The sequence below is a fragment of the Xyrauchen texanus genome, chromosome 40, assembly GCF_025860055.1.
Source record: "Xyrauchen texanus isolate HMW12.3.18 chromosome 40, RBS_HiC_50CHRs, whole genome shotgun sequence".
Taxonomy (NCBI): Eukaryota; Metazoa; Chordata; class Actinopteri; order Cypriniformes; family Catostomidae; genus Xyrauchen; species Xyrauchen texanus.
Window position 1 is genome coordinate 27,212,519 of NC_068315.1, and position 18,493 is coordinate 27,231,011.

At 39.0% G+C, this 18,493-nt stretch overlaps 1 protein-coding gene across 2 annotated transcripts in view; it reads right to left on the bottom strand.

Annotated features, from left to right (window-relative positions):
* The window catches only part of LOC127633407 (transient receptor potential cation channel subfamily M member 4-like), a 42,557-nt gene extending 24,973 nt beyond the window's left edge, over positions 1-17,584 (bottom strand). For both annotated transcript variants that reach the window (XM_052112479.1, XM_052112478.1), the window contains exons 1-8: positions 17,416-17,584; positions 13,516-13,577; positions 12,751-12,928; positions 9,969-10,149; positions 7,624-7,790; positions 7,361-7,529; positions 354-418; positions 38-271 (exon numbers count right to left, since the gene is read on the bottom strand). In XM_052112479.1, the coding sequence (XP_051968439.1) occupies positions 38-271; positions 354-418; positions 7,361-7,529; positions 7,624-7,790; positions 9,969-10,149; positions 12,751-12,928; positions 13,516-13,577; positions 17,416-17,472 (1,113 nt within the window). In that variant the 5' untranslated portion in view covers positions 17,473-17,584. The remainder of the gene's footprint in view (positions 1-37; positions 272-353; positions 419-7,360; positions 7,530-7,623; positions 7,791-9,968; positions 10,150-12,750; positions 12,929-13,515; positions 13,578-17,415) is intronic.
* Between the last annotated feature and the right edge of the window lie 909 nt (positions 17,585-18,493).

Here is an 18,493-nt window from a genome sequence, read left to right on the forward strand (position 1 = left end):
TGATCAACTGAAAGAGAATCTTCACTGTGACATTTACCTTATCAACGAGTTTGTCTGTCTCATTCACTGCAGGAAAATGTTTCTTTAATTTTTCTGCTAGTCGCTCTTTGAGGTCCATGTTAGCAGTCCCATCTTCTTTCTCTGCACCTCCAGCCGGAGGCATCGAAGCAGACTGCACGTTCTCCACAATGTCAGTCACAAAATCGGCAAGCCCCCCCGAACCAGCCAAGACCAACCAGGGCATAGCAGTCTTAAGAGAGGCATCTAATCCCTGAGATGAATAAACATGGGAAGCAAAATATTAAGATGTAGGAGAGGGAAACGTGTGTTTTGTAAAACTATAACCTGCTCACCTCTAGCATGGCAGCTTCTCCAGAGATCAGCATACAAAGAACAGGAATGTCAATGGTTGCACTGCCTGCACATAAGAATACAAGTTTCCAGTAATCAATCGGCATATCAGTCAGTCCTCATAGCTTTTTTTAAACAATTACAACACAGGATTGTGTGCCATTCAGAAATTGATTGAAATGCCTTTAAATTCCAATTCAATGTCTGATTTTGAATTGAGGTAGCAAACAGAATACATAATTGCAAGTCGATTGTGAATTTAAGAATGTAGAACTAAAATGGAATGAAGAAGGTGTTAATCATTTTATTTTTCAGAAGGGATTATCCATTAACACGTTATCATACACACAACATACAGGATAAGCCCATAAACATTAGGTGATATTAATAATTGCCCCTTTGAATGCATTTATAATTGAATCATCAATTTACACATCACAATTTTATCAATATACTTTATAAGCACACAACATGGTTGGTGGTAATAAGTAATAGAGGTTGACCAATATATAGCTTTTATTGGAGCAGGTGTTTAATCGGATCCAAATTTGCTTTTAGGAACTGTCAACAAGAATCAAATCAACACAGATAGTTGCCTTTTTTGTATATATTAGCTCACATGACAATGTTTATTTTATAGTGTTTCTATTGTAAAACATTGCAGATGATTGTAAGAGTGCATGTTTTGTTTCCCATGTGTGTTGGTATGAGCAGAAAGCAAAGACAGTTCAAAAATATAGCTGCAAGCAACGATACTGCCAATTATCGGAACCATGATAATATTTGACCACAAGGTGGCACTGTCCCGAAACTTTTGGAGTCCCTTCAGAGCATGGTGACAACAACACAAACCAAGTCATTCGTAAAATTTAAAATGGCCGACATCCAAAATGGCCGACATAGGAAAATGTGGTATCTTGCGTATGTAGCACTTGATCTAAAGAGACAATATTCATAATTTTTTGGTAAAAGTTTTAAAAAGTTATAAGCCAAAAAAATCTGTTTTTGCAAAACGCTGCAGGTACACCCAAGGGCCTAATGGTGATGACACGAACCAAGTTTCGTCCTAATCCCTCAAAGCATTGCAGAGATACAGCCTCAAATTAAATTTTGCCTGCTCTTCATCCAATTTGTTGAAGCGCAATTCGAAAATGGTATGGATTATCAAAATTCTGTGAATAACGTTTTTTGTGAGTGCCTCTAGATCAGGGGTTCTCAACCTTTTGCAAGCTGGGCCCCCCCAAAGCTGGTTCATTGCAGTTGGGGCCCCAGTGCCCCCGCCCCGCCCCGCCCCATGCTTTATTGTTGTTATTATTATTATTATTATTATTATTATTATATTGGCAGTAGCACCAGACTTCTAATGTGAGCTTGCAGGCATTATTATTATTATTGAGTAGTAGTAGGCCTATCATCATTACTAGGCTATTGCTATATAATTATATGAGGTTACATGCTTTATTGTTGTTATTATTATTATTATTATTATTATTATTATCATCATCATCAGTAGGCCTATCATCATTACTAGGCTATTGCTATATAATTATATGAGGTTACATGCTTTATTGTTGTTGTTGTTATTATTATTATTATTATTATTATTATTATTATTATCATCATCAGTAGGCCTATTATCATTACTAGGCTATTGCTATAATTGGGAATTGGCACCAGACCTCTGATATTAATTTATGCTTTATTATTGTTATTATTACTAGGCCTAATAGTAGGCATCATCTGCATTTTTACAGAAGCTTGCTGGTAGGTGATGTTAATGTGAGACCTGAGCCTGCTTTGCCTTGCAAAGATCCTCAATTCTTGGCTCAATGTTTGATAAACATAGCCTCAAATCATCCTCGATTTGTGCACGATTGCAGTATTTCGTTTTGAGTGCAGTCATTTTTGAGAATCCTGCCTCACACAAATATGTCGACACGAAAGGAAGGAGAATCTTCAAGGCGACATCACAGAGTTCAGGGTATTCCTGCATCAATGCTGCCCAGAATGACGAAAGAGGGCAGGAGCTAAAGAGTTCCTTCAGTCTACTGTCACTCCTCAGCTCAATAAGCTGTTCCTGTATATCAATTGATAGCTCGTTTGCTGTGCACACAAACGGATCTCGAACCCACGCAAAAGAGCGATAATCTTCTTTAAAGTACGTCGCAAATTGTTTTCTCATTGCTGACAGGTGCTCAGACGCTGATTGAAATAGGGAGGAGAAATCGTGTGACGTGCCTGCATCAGTGATAAAGTCTGCAAGGCTGGGGAACATGTCGCAGTTCCCTCGACTGATGTGGCCATGCCAGAGGTCTAGTTTTTGTGTGAAGGCATGTACTTTGTCTGCAAGGAGCAAAATATGAGTTTCGCGGCCTTGCAAAGACAGGTTGAGGCCATTCAAGCGGTCAAATATATCGACCAAATAGGACAGAGACGCAAGCCACATAGTGTCATCCAGATGCTTCGCCAGATCTGATTTGATTTCTGTCAAAAACCACTTCACCTCCTCTCGCAGCTCATACAACCGCTGTAACACCCGCCCCCTGGAGAGCCAGCGAACTTCAGTGTCCAGAAGCAGCTGTTCGTGCCCTGACCCCATCTCCTGGCAGAGGACCCCAAACAAGCGAGAGTTTAGCGGCCGTGATTTGATGAGATTTATTATTTTCACGGATTGGTTCAGCACGGAGTCAAAGAGAACCGGCATTTTTTTAGCAGCTAGTGCTTCGCGATGGACCATGCAATGTGTCCATTTCACAAGTGGAGCTACTTGCTGAACGCGAGCAGCTAGGCCACGCTCACGCCCCGTCATTGCCTGCGCACCATCCGTGCATAGGCCAATGCATCGGTCCCAAGCCAAACCCTTTTCACGGATAAAAATATCAAGGACATTGAAAATGGCTTCTCCTGTAGTGTGCGACTGAAGAGGCCGGCAAAACAGGACATCCTCCTCAATCGCCTTGTCCCGCAACTGATAGAGTTCGTAAAAAAGAGTCCTTACTACGCACTGCAGCTGGACGAATCCACTGATATTGCTGGGCAGGCACAGCTCCTCACCTATGTCAGGTATCTGCGGGACAAGGCGATTGAAGAGGATGTCCTGTTTTGAAATGGTTGCCTGTTGCTGATGGAGGCCATCAAGCTTTCTTTTAAAATATTCAGCTGGTTTATTTTTAATGCCAGCATGCTTTGTTTCGAGGTGCCTTTTTAATTTGCAGGGCTTCATACTGTCGTTTGCCAGCACCTCGGCACACACGACACACTGAGGTCTCAGATCAGCCGTGACTGTAAACCCAAATTGCAGGTATGCTTCATCGTACCTTCGAAGCTTTTTTGCAGCTGGTGGTGCGTCGGTTGGCTTGTTGGTCCTCAGAAGAATTTCTCCATTTTGATGTGTTTTCAATAAAGCTTAGGCAATATGTAACTGTGTGTGGTGTATGTTGAGAGATGTATCAGGGGCTAATCAGTCGGGACTTAGGCACAATCTTTAATTAAACGAACAAAATAATTATTTTGCAGACAATTCAGATTTTATTTTAATACTTAACGATTGTAGTCCTCGTCAGTGTGTGTGTGTGTGTGTGTGTGTGTGTGTGTGTGTGTGTGTGTGTGTGTGTGTGTGTGTGTGTCTTAGTCGTGTGGGTAGTTTTAGCTAAGTGTAGCTACTGCCCAGCAGTTAAAAAAAAATACTGGCTAGGGCTGAGATTTGATCTAATCTTAAAAAAGAATGTTTGTGGGTTTAGTCTTTAAAAAGACTGTTGGGGTTTTGTAGTAAAGGCCTATGTAAATCAAGATTGATAAGACTAGCGGAGCTGGCACAAGCGAACTTGGCAAGAGACTAGACTAGAGTGAATGGAAAGCTATGTCGTGAGTCAATTTAAATGCAGTGATTTATTTTTGAGTGAGAGTGAGTGAACATTTACATTTATAACACGCTCTGTAAGCCAGGGCGGGAACGGCGGCGGCCATGCGCATGCGCGATTCATTTGCAGCCTGGACGCGGAGGGGTGTGTGTCTCCTCTCTGCTCTGACTGCTGCACGAGGCTACTGAGAGACTGACCGCCTGTGAGTCCTTTTGGACGGGAGAGGGGCTCACGGCAGCACCCGCTGTTCGTTGAGCACAGTAGGCCTAACTGCAGAGTGATTCGTGCTTTTGAGTCTCCAAACACCACAAAAGTCTCCAAAAACACCAGTAAAAGTCGCTGGATTTGTCGCTTTTGACAACAAAAAAAAGCCGCCAGGAGGATGATTTGTTTGTGTTATAATCAGTGCTTGAAGTGGGGGGAAAAGGTGGCGGCACTCTCTTTGCATTGGCAAATCATGACATTTTTACAGTGAAAAACAAAACTTGGAGATATTGCTGTTACAACAATGTATTGTTATTTATATATTAACGACATAAATGTATTTAAACATGTTTGTGTGTGCGTGGCTGCGTGCGTGATTTTCTGCATTTTTCGCATCCGTAGCAAATATTTTGAGGGGTTTTGACAATTGAGAGCCACCAAATGACGAATATGAAAAAACGAATACGACAGTTTCGGAGTCAGTCAGGGTGCAAGGACCTTAAACTTTTGAGGCTTGCGCAGCTTCTCGAGGAGAAATCAAACAAATGAGCGCCGTTTTCTAAAGTCTATGAGCGCAGCACACACAAATAAACTAAATTGACATACTGCAGTTCAATTTCAAAATGTGGTGTTTTTATATTTATAACATTTGAATACAGTTCAGCAACATACATCACACGACCTGACGACCAAGAGAGCTGACAATTGACCATCACTTAATTTACCATCACCTCACGATTGAAAATGTGACACTGATTTCATATGACAGTTCAACAAACAAGTTAATAATATTAAGTCACTTACATTTTAGACGAAATAATGACTGTTTTGGTCTATTTTAGCAGCGAAAATAGATCCGATGAATCCAAACAAAGATCACAGCATATAGCGCATCTCACAGCAATACTCAATCGTGTTTTGAATGATTCAGTGTTGTGAACGAATCGGTTGAGTCAAAGATTCAATGACCCATTCACAAACATCTGTCTCATTCTTGATGAATCGGCCGTTTGAACGAATCGTTTGAATGAACGACTCAATGACTTGCTTAATGAAACCGCTTATGCTTATCACCTGCATTTGCGCTCACTATCGACAAACCAATCAAATTTGTTCAAAACCTTTTTTTTTAAATCAGTCCAAACACATTTAAATTTTTATTCAGGAGTTATGTATATACAAAACTATAACTTTTTATGACAGTAGTTTAGTGATAAAAAAAATGTGCCCAAAAATCTTTTTTTTCCAGTTTTTTTCCCTTCCATCGTAGCCTACTCGCGCCCCCCCGGGAGAGTGTCCGCGCCACCGGTTGAGAACCACTGCTCTAGATGATGAAGGCCAATTTTTGTGCAAATCAGACACACGGCCTAGGGCGAGTAAAAAAAGTAGGTTTTCAAAACATTTAAAAATGGTGGACAGGAAGTTTGCTCGATCATGGCATAATTCGTATCATTGTTTTCGGCATGAACCACGGAGTCAATAGCTTCAGCCTTTTCAGAAATAGCATTATAACCACAAACTTTTTGAGTCCCTTCAGAGCATGGTGCCAAAGACACATACCAAGTTTCGTAATGATATGCCAAATACAGCATCTTATGACTAAATTCAACATGACTGATGTTCAGAATCGCCGACATAGGAATTTTTCATATCGTTGGACTCGCTATACCCCACTAATGAGACCAATCTGATGATTTAATGACAAATTGTTCAGAAGTTATAAGCAAAAAGTAGCTTTTTTCTGTCAGTTTACTTTTGACTCACAGTTCAAAAGTTATTAACATAAACGTTGAGTGCAAATTTGGGCAGTTGGTGGCGCTAGAGGGTTTGAGGTAGAGACACCAAATTTGTTGTGGTAACAGATCAAACTGTTCTCTATCAGTGTGCCAAATTTCATAACTTTCCCGCAAGCGGCTCTACGGCTGCCATAGACTCAAGAGCGGAATAATAATAATAATAATAATAGGAACACTAACGAAAACAATCTTTCGCCCCTTTGATGCCTGACCCCAAATAAGAGTCCCTCGTGAATTTTGAGCTTATTAATAGTTTAAAGTCCCACATAATGCACCAAATCTTCATTTTTTTTCTTCTAGTTATTATTGCAATTTTGGTTGCACCTGGAATTTTAGACTAAAATTTTTTTTTTTTTTACATTTAATAAATACATTTTAAAACTATCGGCTGATTAACTTGTAATCTGTTATCAAAAAATGTGTTAATTGTATCTGCAAAATCCACTAAACATTAGTTATTGGTATCTGCAAAATCCACTATCAGCTGACCTCAAATGATTTATATTTCAAAAGTAATCATATTAAAAGTCTATGAAATCCAACCTATAGAATGTGCATTTAATTCACAAATTTGTGGTGTAATATGGCAAAATTTCTGTTTTAATGTTAATTTTGGCAGTTCTGAATTTAGTTCAGGAAATCTAATCAGTTAAAAATCATATTTTGTTGCAAAACTTTTGTTGGACCAATGAAATTCCAATGCAACTGATTTTGCCTCGTTTACTGAAGTTACAGTACTTTGAAGGATACCTTAATATTATTAGTGTTGTCATTTGATTATTAAAAATTAAAAAGGATGTCTTCAAGATTGGTAGTCACAAAACACATTCTCTGAATCTTTGACCTCTTACTAACTAAATCACTGTCCGACTTCATCAAATTGTCTCATAGTTGTGTTGTCCATTTCTCAATATCTGTCATCTTCTTACAGATGACCTTCTTTGTTGTCTTTTATACAACAAACTCCTTTTTTTTCCAATAGCTCCAAATGACCATTAGGTGGCCAAATAATCTAAACATTCTCAGACCATATAACTATAATAATCTGGCTGTAGAATGGCAATTAGAATGAATCTGGGACTGAGCATGGTTTTCATCAATGCTATATTTTATAACTGTTCTTAAAACTCACTCTAACCCTCACTGTACCTGGCCGTTGACGTGAAATGAAGTCCTCCAGACGCACTCTAAAGTTGACCTCACCACCTCTACGGCCCACGGTCCCATCATCCACCAGGAGGAAGGCCTTGTAGTTATTATCCAGAATACAAGTCTCACGAGATGTGTTTGTGACATAATATTTTGCTGGGAAACTTCCCTAACAGAATCAGTGAAAAAGAGCAAAACTTAGTTTAATGGCTTTGAAAGGCTTTGAATTCCACATGGCATTAGCCAGCATATTGCGGTGTTACCTCAGGTTTGACGAGCTGTTGGCGATTCTGTACGAGACCCCACGGAGCAATGCCTATTAGAACTACTTTATTGAGGGAGACAGAATACGTTGAGACGTGATCCCTCACAGCCTCTCCTACACACCTGCCAATGCCTTCCTTCAGCCCTCCTGTTATGATCCATGCTCCTGTGTACAGTATACATACATCACATGGATGGATGGACGGATGGATACGTTAAAAAACAAAATCCTAAATAATTAATGTCTATGTGAAATTGGGACTTTAATGGTTGTAATTAGAATAGAAATGAATGAATAGTCCATCTAACTGCTTGGATTCTGTCAGTTGACAACACCAGGGGCACTGTAACGGCTGGGGTTTGCTTAAGTCACTGTGATAACACACTTCTCATTTCAGTGTAATTCAGTACATTTATATGGAATGATTTTCTGGACATTATTCAAAAGGAATTGCAAATTGTATTTGCAATTGCGTTTTCAATTTGTGGACGCATAAAATGTGACAAAATCCAAACGCAATTGCAAATCGCGCATTACCGTTTGCATTTTCGTTTAAGCGAACGCACAGTGACTGCCAGATTTCAAATGGAAAAGCAAAGTCCGTTTGCAACTGTGTTTCCCATATCTTACGAGTTTTGGCCCTGTCATATTTAAACAGCAATTTCAATTACCACGTCTGCTTTTTCACTTTCTCAGCGTTGCGTATGTAGCCAGCCAAAACTCAAATGGAATACTAATTCCCTTAGTATTTCCATTGATGCCTTACATGGAAACCTGTCAATCAGGGTCAAGGGTGGGATTATGCTATGGGGCGTGTTTGTCTAGGGAAGTGACGTCACTCACAGTCGACGGTCAAGAGTCATTATATAAACAAGCATTAAAAGTAATGGACCAGAAATTTGTAAGATGGCATCACTGCATCATTCTAAGGAAGCATAATATCTTGAGTTTTGACAGTTTTGTAAATTTTTCTTTTTTAAAACTAATTTTTAAGTGTGTGAACAACGTTGCACCAGAAATAATCTGTCAACTAGTACATAAACAAAAGAGCGGAATAAGAACTAGAGGCACAATAAGTGGAAAATATAGCCATAAAGCGTAGAACAACATTTGGTCAGACATCATTTTCAGTAAGAGGCATACATTTGTGGAATGCATCTGAAATTAAAACATTGACAGACTTCAAGGTTTTTAATACACATTTAAAGCAATAGCTGAAACTGAAATAATTTTGTGAACACTGACTGTACAGGACATAACACAATGCATACAAACATAATGTTGCATATGTGAGCACGCACAGACATATGCACACTTTTGTGTTCTTGTATTGTTAAATGTGTCTAGACTTTGTTTTATAGTGACTTCCACATCTACTTAAGCCCATATCTTATTTCATATATGGGATGTATTTGTTGTATGTATTTTATTAATTATAAATCTTAAACTCAATACTCTGTAATTTTTGTTTTAAATTTATAAGCCTAACCAGGGACAGGGGTTGCAAATTAGTCATGGCTAGAAACATGTATGCGTGGCATCTACTTTGTATTCTTTATAAAGCAATGTTCTATGCATTTGTCCCTGTCAAATAAACATTAAAATAAATACAAAATAAATAAAGAGGTGATGCCCTGAACAGGCGCCGGTTTATTTGATCTTGACCGTCGACTGTGAGTGGCGTCACTTCCCAAGACAAACACGCCCCATAGCATAATCCCACCCTTGACCCTGATTGACAGGTTTCCGTGTAAGGCATCAATGGAAATACTAAGGGAATTAGTATTCCATTTGAGTTTTGGCTGGCTACATACGCGACGCTGAGAAAGTGAAAAAGCAGACGTGGTAATTGAAATTGCTATTTAAATATGACAGGGCCAAAACTCGTAAGATATGGGAAACACAGTTGCAAGCGGACTTTGCTTTTCCATTTGAAATCTGGCAGTCACTGTGCGTTAAGCTAAGCGAAAATGCAAGCGGTATCGCGCGATTTGCAATTGCGTTTGGATTATGTCACATTTTATGCGTCCACAAATTGAAAACGCAATTGCAAATACAATTTGCAATTCCTTTTGAATAATGTCCGGAATATCATTCCATACATTTAGGTGACATATATGAACAGGAAATAAGTCACATGGAATCTGCAAATTTTCACAAACAAAGAGGCAAAACAAATAGCAGATTTTTAAACTAGCCTAACTTTTAGTCTCTAAAAACACTAATAATAAATTTAAAACTTCTACCCAGATATGACCACATTTATACCTATGACCGCACAGGAGACAGAAGAATTAAACAATGAGAACATGAATATAATGTGTGGTGAGAAAGAGAGGGCACCTGTACTCTGTGCAGCTTTAACCAGTCCCTTCCTTAGCAGGTCTCGCACCCAGCCTTTGATCTTTTTCTTCCCCTCACCACCAACCACTGATACCACCAGATTGGGCTGTTTTAGTTTCCAGTGTCCTTTCAGGATTTCAAAGACCCCGGAAGGGTTTGTGCTACTGGAGAGACGCAAAAACTGCAGGGAACAAAATTAAGATTGAGTCAAATCAAAACAGGAATGGTAGCCATCTCCAAGAAGAGTGGGCCTCATTCACTAAGGATTATTATATAGGATTTTTTGACCACATCATTATATTGATTACATTTTGTGTGTGTGTGTGTGTGTGTGTATGTGTGTTTCATTTTTAAAGCAAAATCGAAGAAAAGAGCCAGCAAATATCCACAATACAACTCAATTCAAATGATGTACAAAACATGGTTGCCGTAAGTGTATTATGACAGGATATATTTGCTTCTTTTTATGGAGTTTTGACAGACATAATCTTTCCAGGAGCACAGTGGAATTAAATAAACCTGGTCGTGTAAATATTTGCACCACTCATGCAAAAAATTATGCACTGTCATTTACAATTGACACTATGTGCAAAATACATTAAAAACTCCTTTTAGCGCCCGGTCACAATTGTAACCGGTGGGATTAAATGACAGTGTAGATTACCTGCAGGGTTCCAGCAATGTCTCCAATTTATGCATTGGCTAGTGCACTAGAAAACAGAGACAGAACAGCTGTGACAGAACCTTGGAGACAGCAGCAGGGTTTCCGTTAGCCGGTAATCAGTACCGCCGCTCCCTTTAAGAATATAACGCAGTCTGCGTATGGCATCAACTCTCTAGGGGGGCACCAGAAACTCCACCGGCTGCCTTTACTTGCATGTTATATGTTATACAAGGACCCAGTAGCAGTCACGGAACATAGACAATCACCTCAAGCTCACAATTTGACTTGCGCTCGCACCGCGCCTCGCAGTGCAAGGCAGGTGTTCAAATAGCAGCTGTCTTGCTGCTGCTAACATGTTACAAAGTTCCAAGCTCTATCTGTGCTTTGTGGGCATGTTATACTGCTGTGCTACATTGATCAAATGCTTGGCATAAGTACACAATAAGCAGTTATTTGTGAATATGACGCAGTATCTGTAAATTACAACAACAGACTTGAATCTCTATTTGTGACATTGTGACAAGTTTTAAGCTATGTAACTCCTTTCAATGAGGTCTCAGACTCAGACAACAGTTTGTTGCTAAAGCCTGAGTCCTGAGTAAAAATCTGGAATTCAAAATCTAATTTAACGAGTTCACAAGTTGGGCAAGGAGGAAGCTGGGACTCTTTCTGTCTGTCTGCCACCGTCTCCTCTCCAAAATACTCCCGACGCCCCGCCGTGGAACACATTCACCACTTATCTTTCCAGCCCCGCTCTGCCGAGACACCGCTTGGTCCTGCCCTGCTAGTCACATACCCCATCACCAAACTCATGCCGGGAAATTCTCTTTCTAGGGAACCCCATTTCAAGGGAGGGAGTGTTGGCGCATCAGGATGGTCTCGGGATCTGACCCGAACGTGCCTGGGAGTGTGAACAGAATGAAAGCGAGAGAAGCAGAGAGAAGAAAAAGAGAAGAGAGAGAGACGGTCTTGCCGGCCCCAGACATGTGGTCGACTGGTCCTCAGCCACTCCTCCATCCCCTGGCAGGCAGCAGCGGTTCCTCCGACTCCTGGCGAACAGCACAGAGTTCTCCATCCCCTGGCGGATGGTAACGGCTCTTCCGCTTCCCGCTGGATGGCACCGATTCCTCCTGCTCCTGGTGGACGGCAGCGACTCCTCCATCCTCTGGTGGACGGCAACGGCTCGCTCCTTTTACTGGCGGATGGCAGAGGCGAGGACTCCACAACAGCGTATCCTCCTCGGTTCCGGGTTTCGGCACCAATGTAACGAGTCCACAAGATGGGCAAGGTGAAAGCTGGGACCGGCTTGACAACATGTTGACATATATTTTACACTTAAACATAGCTTAAAACAGCTCCACGTGCTGATTCCCAGCAGACACGTCGAACACACAAACACATCTTCATGCATCTCTCTCTCCCTGTCTGCCACTTTCTCCTCTCTTTAACTACTCCAGCCACATCGCACTGGATTGCAAGACCGGTGTGACACACAGGTGGAACTCATTCACCACTTCCGGCCTCACTCTGCCCAGACACCACTCGGCCCGCCCTGCTTGCCACACATGTAAATGACAAATGTTTTATATTCTGCACAATTCAAATGTGATAAATTTGTAACATTCACCATGACATTTGGTACTCTTGTGTTCAAAAGGTGCTTCTATTAAAGCACACACATTGCTACAGTATTTGGAATGTCAGGTTTTGCATGTCCATGTCAACAAGTGCATGTTGTCAATAATACAAATTCTGAAAGTGATGTTGATTATTTAGTTAAATTGTAATGATCACAATATAATTTGTCATGAAATAAACGTTATTAATGTAGAATAATGAACAATAGAAGCATTGTCAATGGTGGTCTTAGGCCTTTGGGCACAATTGTACCTATATAAATAGGTACCTTTATTAGATTTCATGCATACAACATATTACATATCAGCAAAAAAGCTGATCACAATTTAGTTCCATAGTCCATGTGGTCCAGTTCACTATGACATAAAAGATCACCACTCCAGGAAGGTTTATATAAACGGCCCTTGATTCATAAAGGCTCATTATAGCAAAAATGACATCCATTTGAACAGATCTTTATCCCATTTAATTGGAACTCACATAGCTGTGTCTCTTGCCGGCTCCGGCAAACTCCAGCTCTCCAAAGGCGTCCGTGGGCTGCTCAGAGGAGTGCTGTGCACTGTCCCAGTGACTGACAATAGCCGCGCTGAAGCAATCGCCCAGTGCCACGGAGTGGTGGGTGTCCCGTGCATACCCACACTGACACAGACGTCCATTGCTACAATATACAGAAGGTGACATGAAGCTGAGATGTTCTGATGTGTATAATGATGGACACAGGGCAGTCTTAGAAGTTAACATCACTATAGCCACTTTTTCCTGCACCAAGGAAACGTCACAGTTACAATATTCTCGCCTCAGTTCGGAAGATTCCATCAAAAGCTCGGCAATCTTCAAATATTATTGTGTGCATTGAATCGCAATATATTTTATTACAGTATACTTAGTGTCACATCATAAATATATTAGTATTGTTAGTAATATAGATATTTTTGGGCACCTAACCCCATGCCTACCCCTCAACCGAACCACTTCTCAACTATATAAAACACATATCCGGCAGATAAAAGTAAAGTCACAGTATTTATTTTCCAAAATTTGACAAACATTCTCAAAAACTAGTGAACATCTACAGTTACATCTAAAATATGGACCAAGGGTGACATTTTGGTGGTGCAGCCAAAAAGTCGCTATAGTGATGTTTCTTTATGAGAATGTGTTTGGTTGGAAATACACTCTTCCACTGTGTACAGTGGTTGCCCCATAGCAGGAATGAATGCAACTTAAAAATTAAGACAACCTCACCTGAAAGTGTCCTCCACAAATGTTGTGCACACTCTCTTATTAAAGATATCTGTAATCCAGCTCTAAATAGAAAAACATAATTTCAATGCACTGGAAAACATGTACTTTGAAAATAAAAAATATTGATACTTATGCAAGTGTTTGTGGGATTTTTGTTAAAGGATAGCTTTATAAAATACATTAGTAATTCAATGATCCAATGCATTCAATGATCACAATATCAGTTTCAATGTCAATGTGAAATCAAAATGAATCTATTTACTTTCTCAATGCAGATTCTTGGTCTTATTATTCCAAATAAATGTTTGTCCTTCAGAATATTATATAAAGATAAAATAACTTGCTTTACCTCTGAAACAGTGTTCCTTTTTGGCTGACATCAACAAGCCCTCTTACTCTTTAACCACTCCCCACCAATCCCCTGTCTACATGCTGTCGTGTAACACACACTTTTCCTGATGCACTCAATTCCCAGTGAATGAAATGAAGTACTGCATTGTCTCAATGAAAAATCCTGTTTTACTCGGAAATGCTTAAGGTGCATTATGGTAAATTTGGTTGTGAGTAGCATTTCATTTGGATGCTTAAGCTTATAATACTCAAATCAATGAAATGTAATTGCAAAAGAAATTTCAGAATGAGCATCTAAATATACAGTAATCTCATCATCACAAAGCTTAGGTGAATAAACAGCTCAACCAAACTCCACCTTTCATTTTATAATAATAGGTCCTGAGTCACTTGAACCCACTCCATCAGAAAAACAAGCCAAACCTGTTTACCCTTCACCTCATCACTTATTTAGATTGTATAAAACTTGTGAGCTATGTGTTCAACGCCTCCTAACAGTGGCTGTAAATTGTAAAAGAAAAAAAGGGTTGTACTGCAATTTTAACCTTAGATTTAAATTATGATCATTTAATGATCATTTAGATTATACATGTGTTTGTATAATTATATATATATATATATATATATATATATATATATATATATATATATATATATATATATATATATATATATATCACACACACACACACACATACACACACAGACCATTAAAACCACCTGCCTAATTTTATGTAGGTCCCCTGCGTGTAGCCAAAACAGCGCCAATAACATTCTGAGATTAAATTCTTCTCACTACAATTGTACAGAGCGGTTATCTGAGTTACTGTAGACTTTGTCAGTTTGAACCAGTCTGGCCATCCTCTGTTGACATCTCTCATCAACAAGACATTTTCGTCCACAGAACTGCCACTCACTGGATGTTTTTTGTTTTTGACACCATTCGGAGTAAATTTTAGAGTCTGTTGTGCATGAAAATCCCAGGAGATCAGCAGTTACAGAAATACTGAAACCAGCCTGTCTGGCACCAAACAATAAATTATAAATAAATTAAATGTCCTACATAACCGGTGCAGAGTCCTGATACTAATAACTCTGTAATCATGAGCCAAAAGACCAAGGATTTCTTTACTGCTAAATGCTAAACTAAAGTAGGCCTATGATTAAACTTCATCCTCCATATCCAACTCTTGCATTAATGAAGCTTTTGGCTCGGTGTCCGTTCTATCATTGTTATAATGACTCTCTGTTTAGCCTAATATTAAGATTTTTTTTCCTCTAATATACAACTTTATTCACACAATGCAACAACTTTATTCTAATAATTTTAGGAGATTGACATCCATTGTCATTCTTCCACTTCTGAACCCACATGGCTATTTACTCTATTTACCCTTCTTTTCTAGATCATGAGATAACATTTGTACTATAATTTGTTCCATTAATTTACATATGTTTGAAGTTAATGCTATTGGTCGATAGCTTCCCTGTTTTGCTTGAGCTTCCCCTGGTTTTACAATCGGAACTACTGCTGCCTGTTTCCAAATCTTTGGGATGACTCCTTCTTTCCAGATCTTACTATATAATTTAAATATCAATGCTAATACTTTATCAGATAAATGTTTAAACAATATGTAATGTTGTCTATTCTCTCCGGGAGCAGAATTGGCACAGTTTTGTAATGAAACTCTTAGTTCTGTAATTGTAAATTCCATATCTTAACAACCGCTGATATCTGTTCTTCTTCATAATATCTGGATTATTTCCTAAAATAATTATTCTACTTAGTTCATATTCTTCTCCCAATTATATACTATGAAATCTTCCTAACGCCTTTCCTAATACATTTGCTTTATCTATACTTGTTACTACAACTATATCATGTTCTACTAAAACTGGTATTTGAAATATCTTTTTACCTTTTCCACTTATACTCCATACCATAATCCAATTTTGGCCATAGGTGAATCTTTTACAACTGTTGAGCAAAAATTCCTCCATCCTTTTTTTTTTTACATTCTTTATAATTCTTCTTGCATTTGCCCAAGCTTTCTTGTATTCCAACAAATTATTCATATTCATGTTTTTCCTAAGTTGTTTGAATGTCATGTTTCTTTCCTTAATTGCTCTATTACACTCCTCTCACCATTGTATATTCCTAATTTTCTGACCTGCTTTCCTTTGAGGTCTATACTACAATACTGCTGCTTCTAATATCATAGGAAGAAAGAGATCTGCACAATGTTTCGACATGACTCTTCGTTCACTTTATTTATATTTCTTTCACAATAATTACTAAAGGTGTCCCAGTCTGCTTATTCATACATCCATTATCTTAGCAAATAACAGTCTGTGCAGTACAACTGTTAACTTTTAATTTGCAAATTATTGGGAAGTCATCCCTCCCAATGATGGCATCACTGATCACGTCCCATTCGCGATCATTGTTAAATCTATACTTGATGTTGAATTCCCTGTTACATTAAATCTAGTGCCTTCCCCTGTGTTTAAACAAAGCCTACTAGAGATCTATCTTCCATAAATTGTTTTTCTAACCTTTTCTTTAACATCTTTTTGCATTGGGGTTCATGATTCTAGATTGTTTTTAACAAAGCACAAAAGTTCAATGTAATTTGATTTTAAACCATGTAAAAATAAAGGCACCCCAAAGATGCTATTTAAACGCAGCAGTTTAAATCCACTCACATGACATGGAACCAGCACGGGCAGAGCGCATATACAAGCAATGACAGTTTGATAACTTTTGTTTGACCTTAACGTGAGATTTTATCATTTTAAAACCTTTATATTTGTATTGTGCTATTTAGGCATATATCTCACTGTTCTGCTATTTTGAGTTGAGTTTGAGGAAATTCCATTGCAACAAGCATTCTTTATTCCAGCGTAGCCAATTGACTCCTGACTAAACCCGAATAACCAAACAAGTTGACTGGTGCATGCAATAAAATCTATTTGGTGTGTGGATTGTGAGCAAATGAAGATTAGAAATGAGGCTTGTAGATTATTTATTTAGAAATAAGGCTTGCATAATAAAACCTCAGTGCCTCTGATGCAGAAAAGCTGCGCCCCTGTGAAAAAAAAATAGAAAGCTCCCACTGGAGGCGTTCATAACCATGAACTTTACTACGGAAATAAGGTCAAAATGCGAACAGTCAATTAATGAAAGTTGTGCTCACTGCTCAGAATTAATTAATTTACATTTGAAGCCAGAATTGCAGCCTGTCTTGTTGCTTTTTTTACACTGATGTAATGACAATAAGCCTTACTCTCTGAAAAACATTCAGGGCTATTAACAAAAAATCCGGGGCTTCAGCCCTATTAGCCAGGGTCTAGCTACGCCCCTGTGTTCATGCATCAACCCCTTGGTATGTTGTTTTTAGAAACTCCCTGCAGACCTGCTAATAGCCTGTATTTACGATGTTGTGCTATGCAGGCTAGTGCGTGTAAAGTGCATTCATCACCAGCAGCATGCTCATAGAAGTGCTCCTCCTGTTACACAGCAGCTATTCAACTTCCTGACAGACCTACCACATCAGTTTTTGACCTTGCGCCCCCTCCGCCTTTTTCGGTGTCCTTCTCATTCATCTTCGTTTGGTTTTATAAAATAACAAGCGTTTTTCGTAAATTTCACCTCAAAGCGCTTTGCAGGTGCGCCTGACGTCCATGTCGTTCTTGAATGAGGAAGTCTGTCAGTTTACCTGTGAATTCAGGTGTAACAACCGCTGACAGGGTGTGGTTAGCGAAGGGAGGGCTGGAAGAGGCTTGTTCTCGGTCTAGTTATTTTTGTGTGAACAAAAAAAAGCTGTGAGAAGAGTCACGAGAGCCAGAGTTGCTCGCAAACTCATATTGTCATTAAGCGTGAAAGACTGATCTAATGTCAAAATATAAAACACACGTATCATGCAAAACAATCCACGCATGCGTGTTGTCCATTTGTGCCAAACGCTTCAACGAATTTCAGGTTATTTATATAAACTCTCATTCTGAACAATTGTGGATGTTGCCTAGACATATGGAGTGGACTCTTAAAGGGATAGTTCACCCAAAAATGAAAATTCTCTAATCATTTACTGACCCTCATGCCATTCCAGATGTGGATGACTTTCTTTCTTCACCAAAACACAAATAAAGATTTTCAGCTCTGTGCAACTGAATGGTGGCCAGAACTTTGAAGCTCCAAAAAGCACATAAAGTCAGCATAAAAGATCCATATGACTCCAGTTGTTAAATCTGTCTTTAGAAGCAACAAATATTTAAGTCCTCTTTTTACTAAAAAATCTCAACTTTCACTTCCAAATCATTAATTTAAATTTTTTTTGTTTTCTCGCATTCTTCATGCATATTGCCATCTACTGGTCAGTGCTGGTAAAAGGTGGAGATTTATAGTGAAAAAGGACTTAAATATTGATCTGATTCTCACCCACACATACAGTATCATATCGCTTCTGAAGACATTCATTAATCGCTCGAGTCGTATAGATTACTTTTATGCTGCCTTTATGTGCTTTTTGGAGCTTCAAAGTTCTGGCCACCATTCACTTGCATTGTATGGACCTACAGAGCTGAGATATTCTTCTAAAAATCTTTGTTTGTGTTTAGTAAAAGA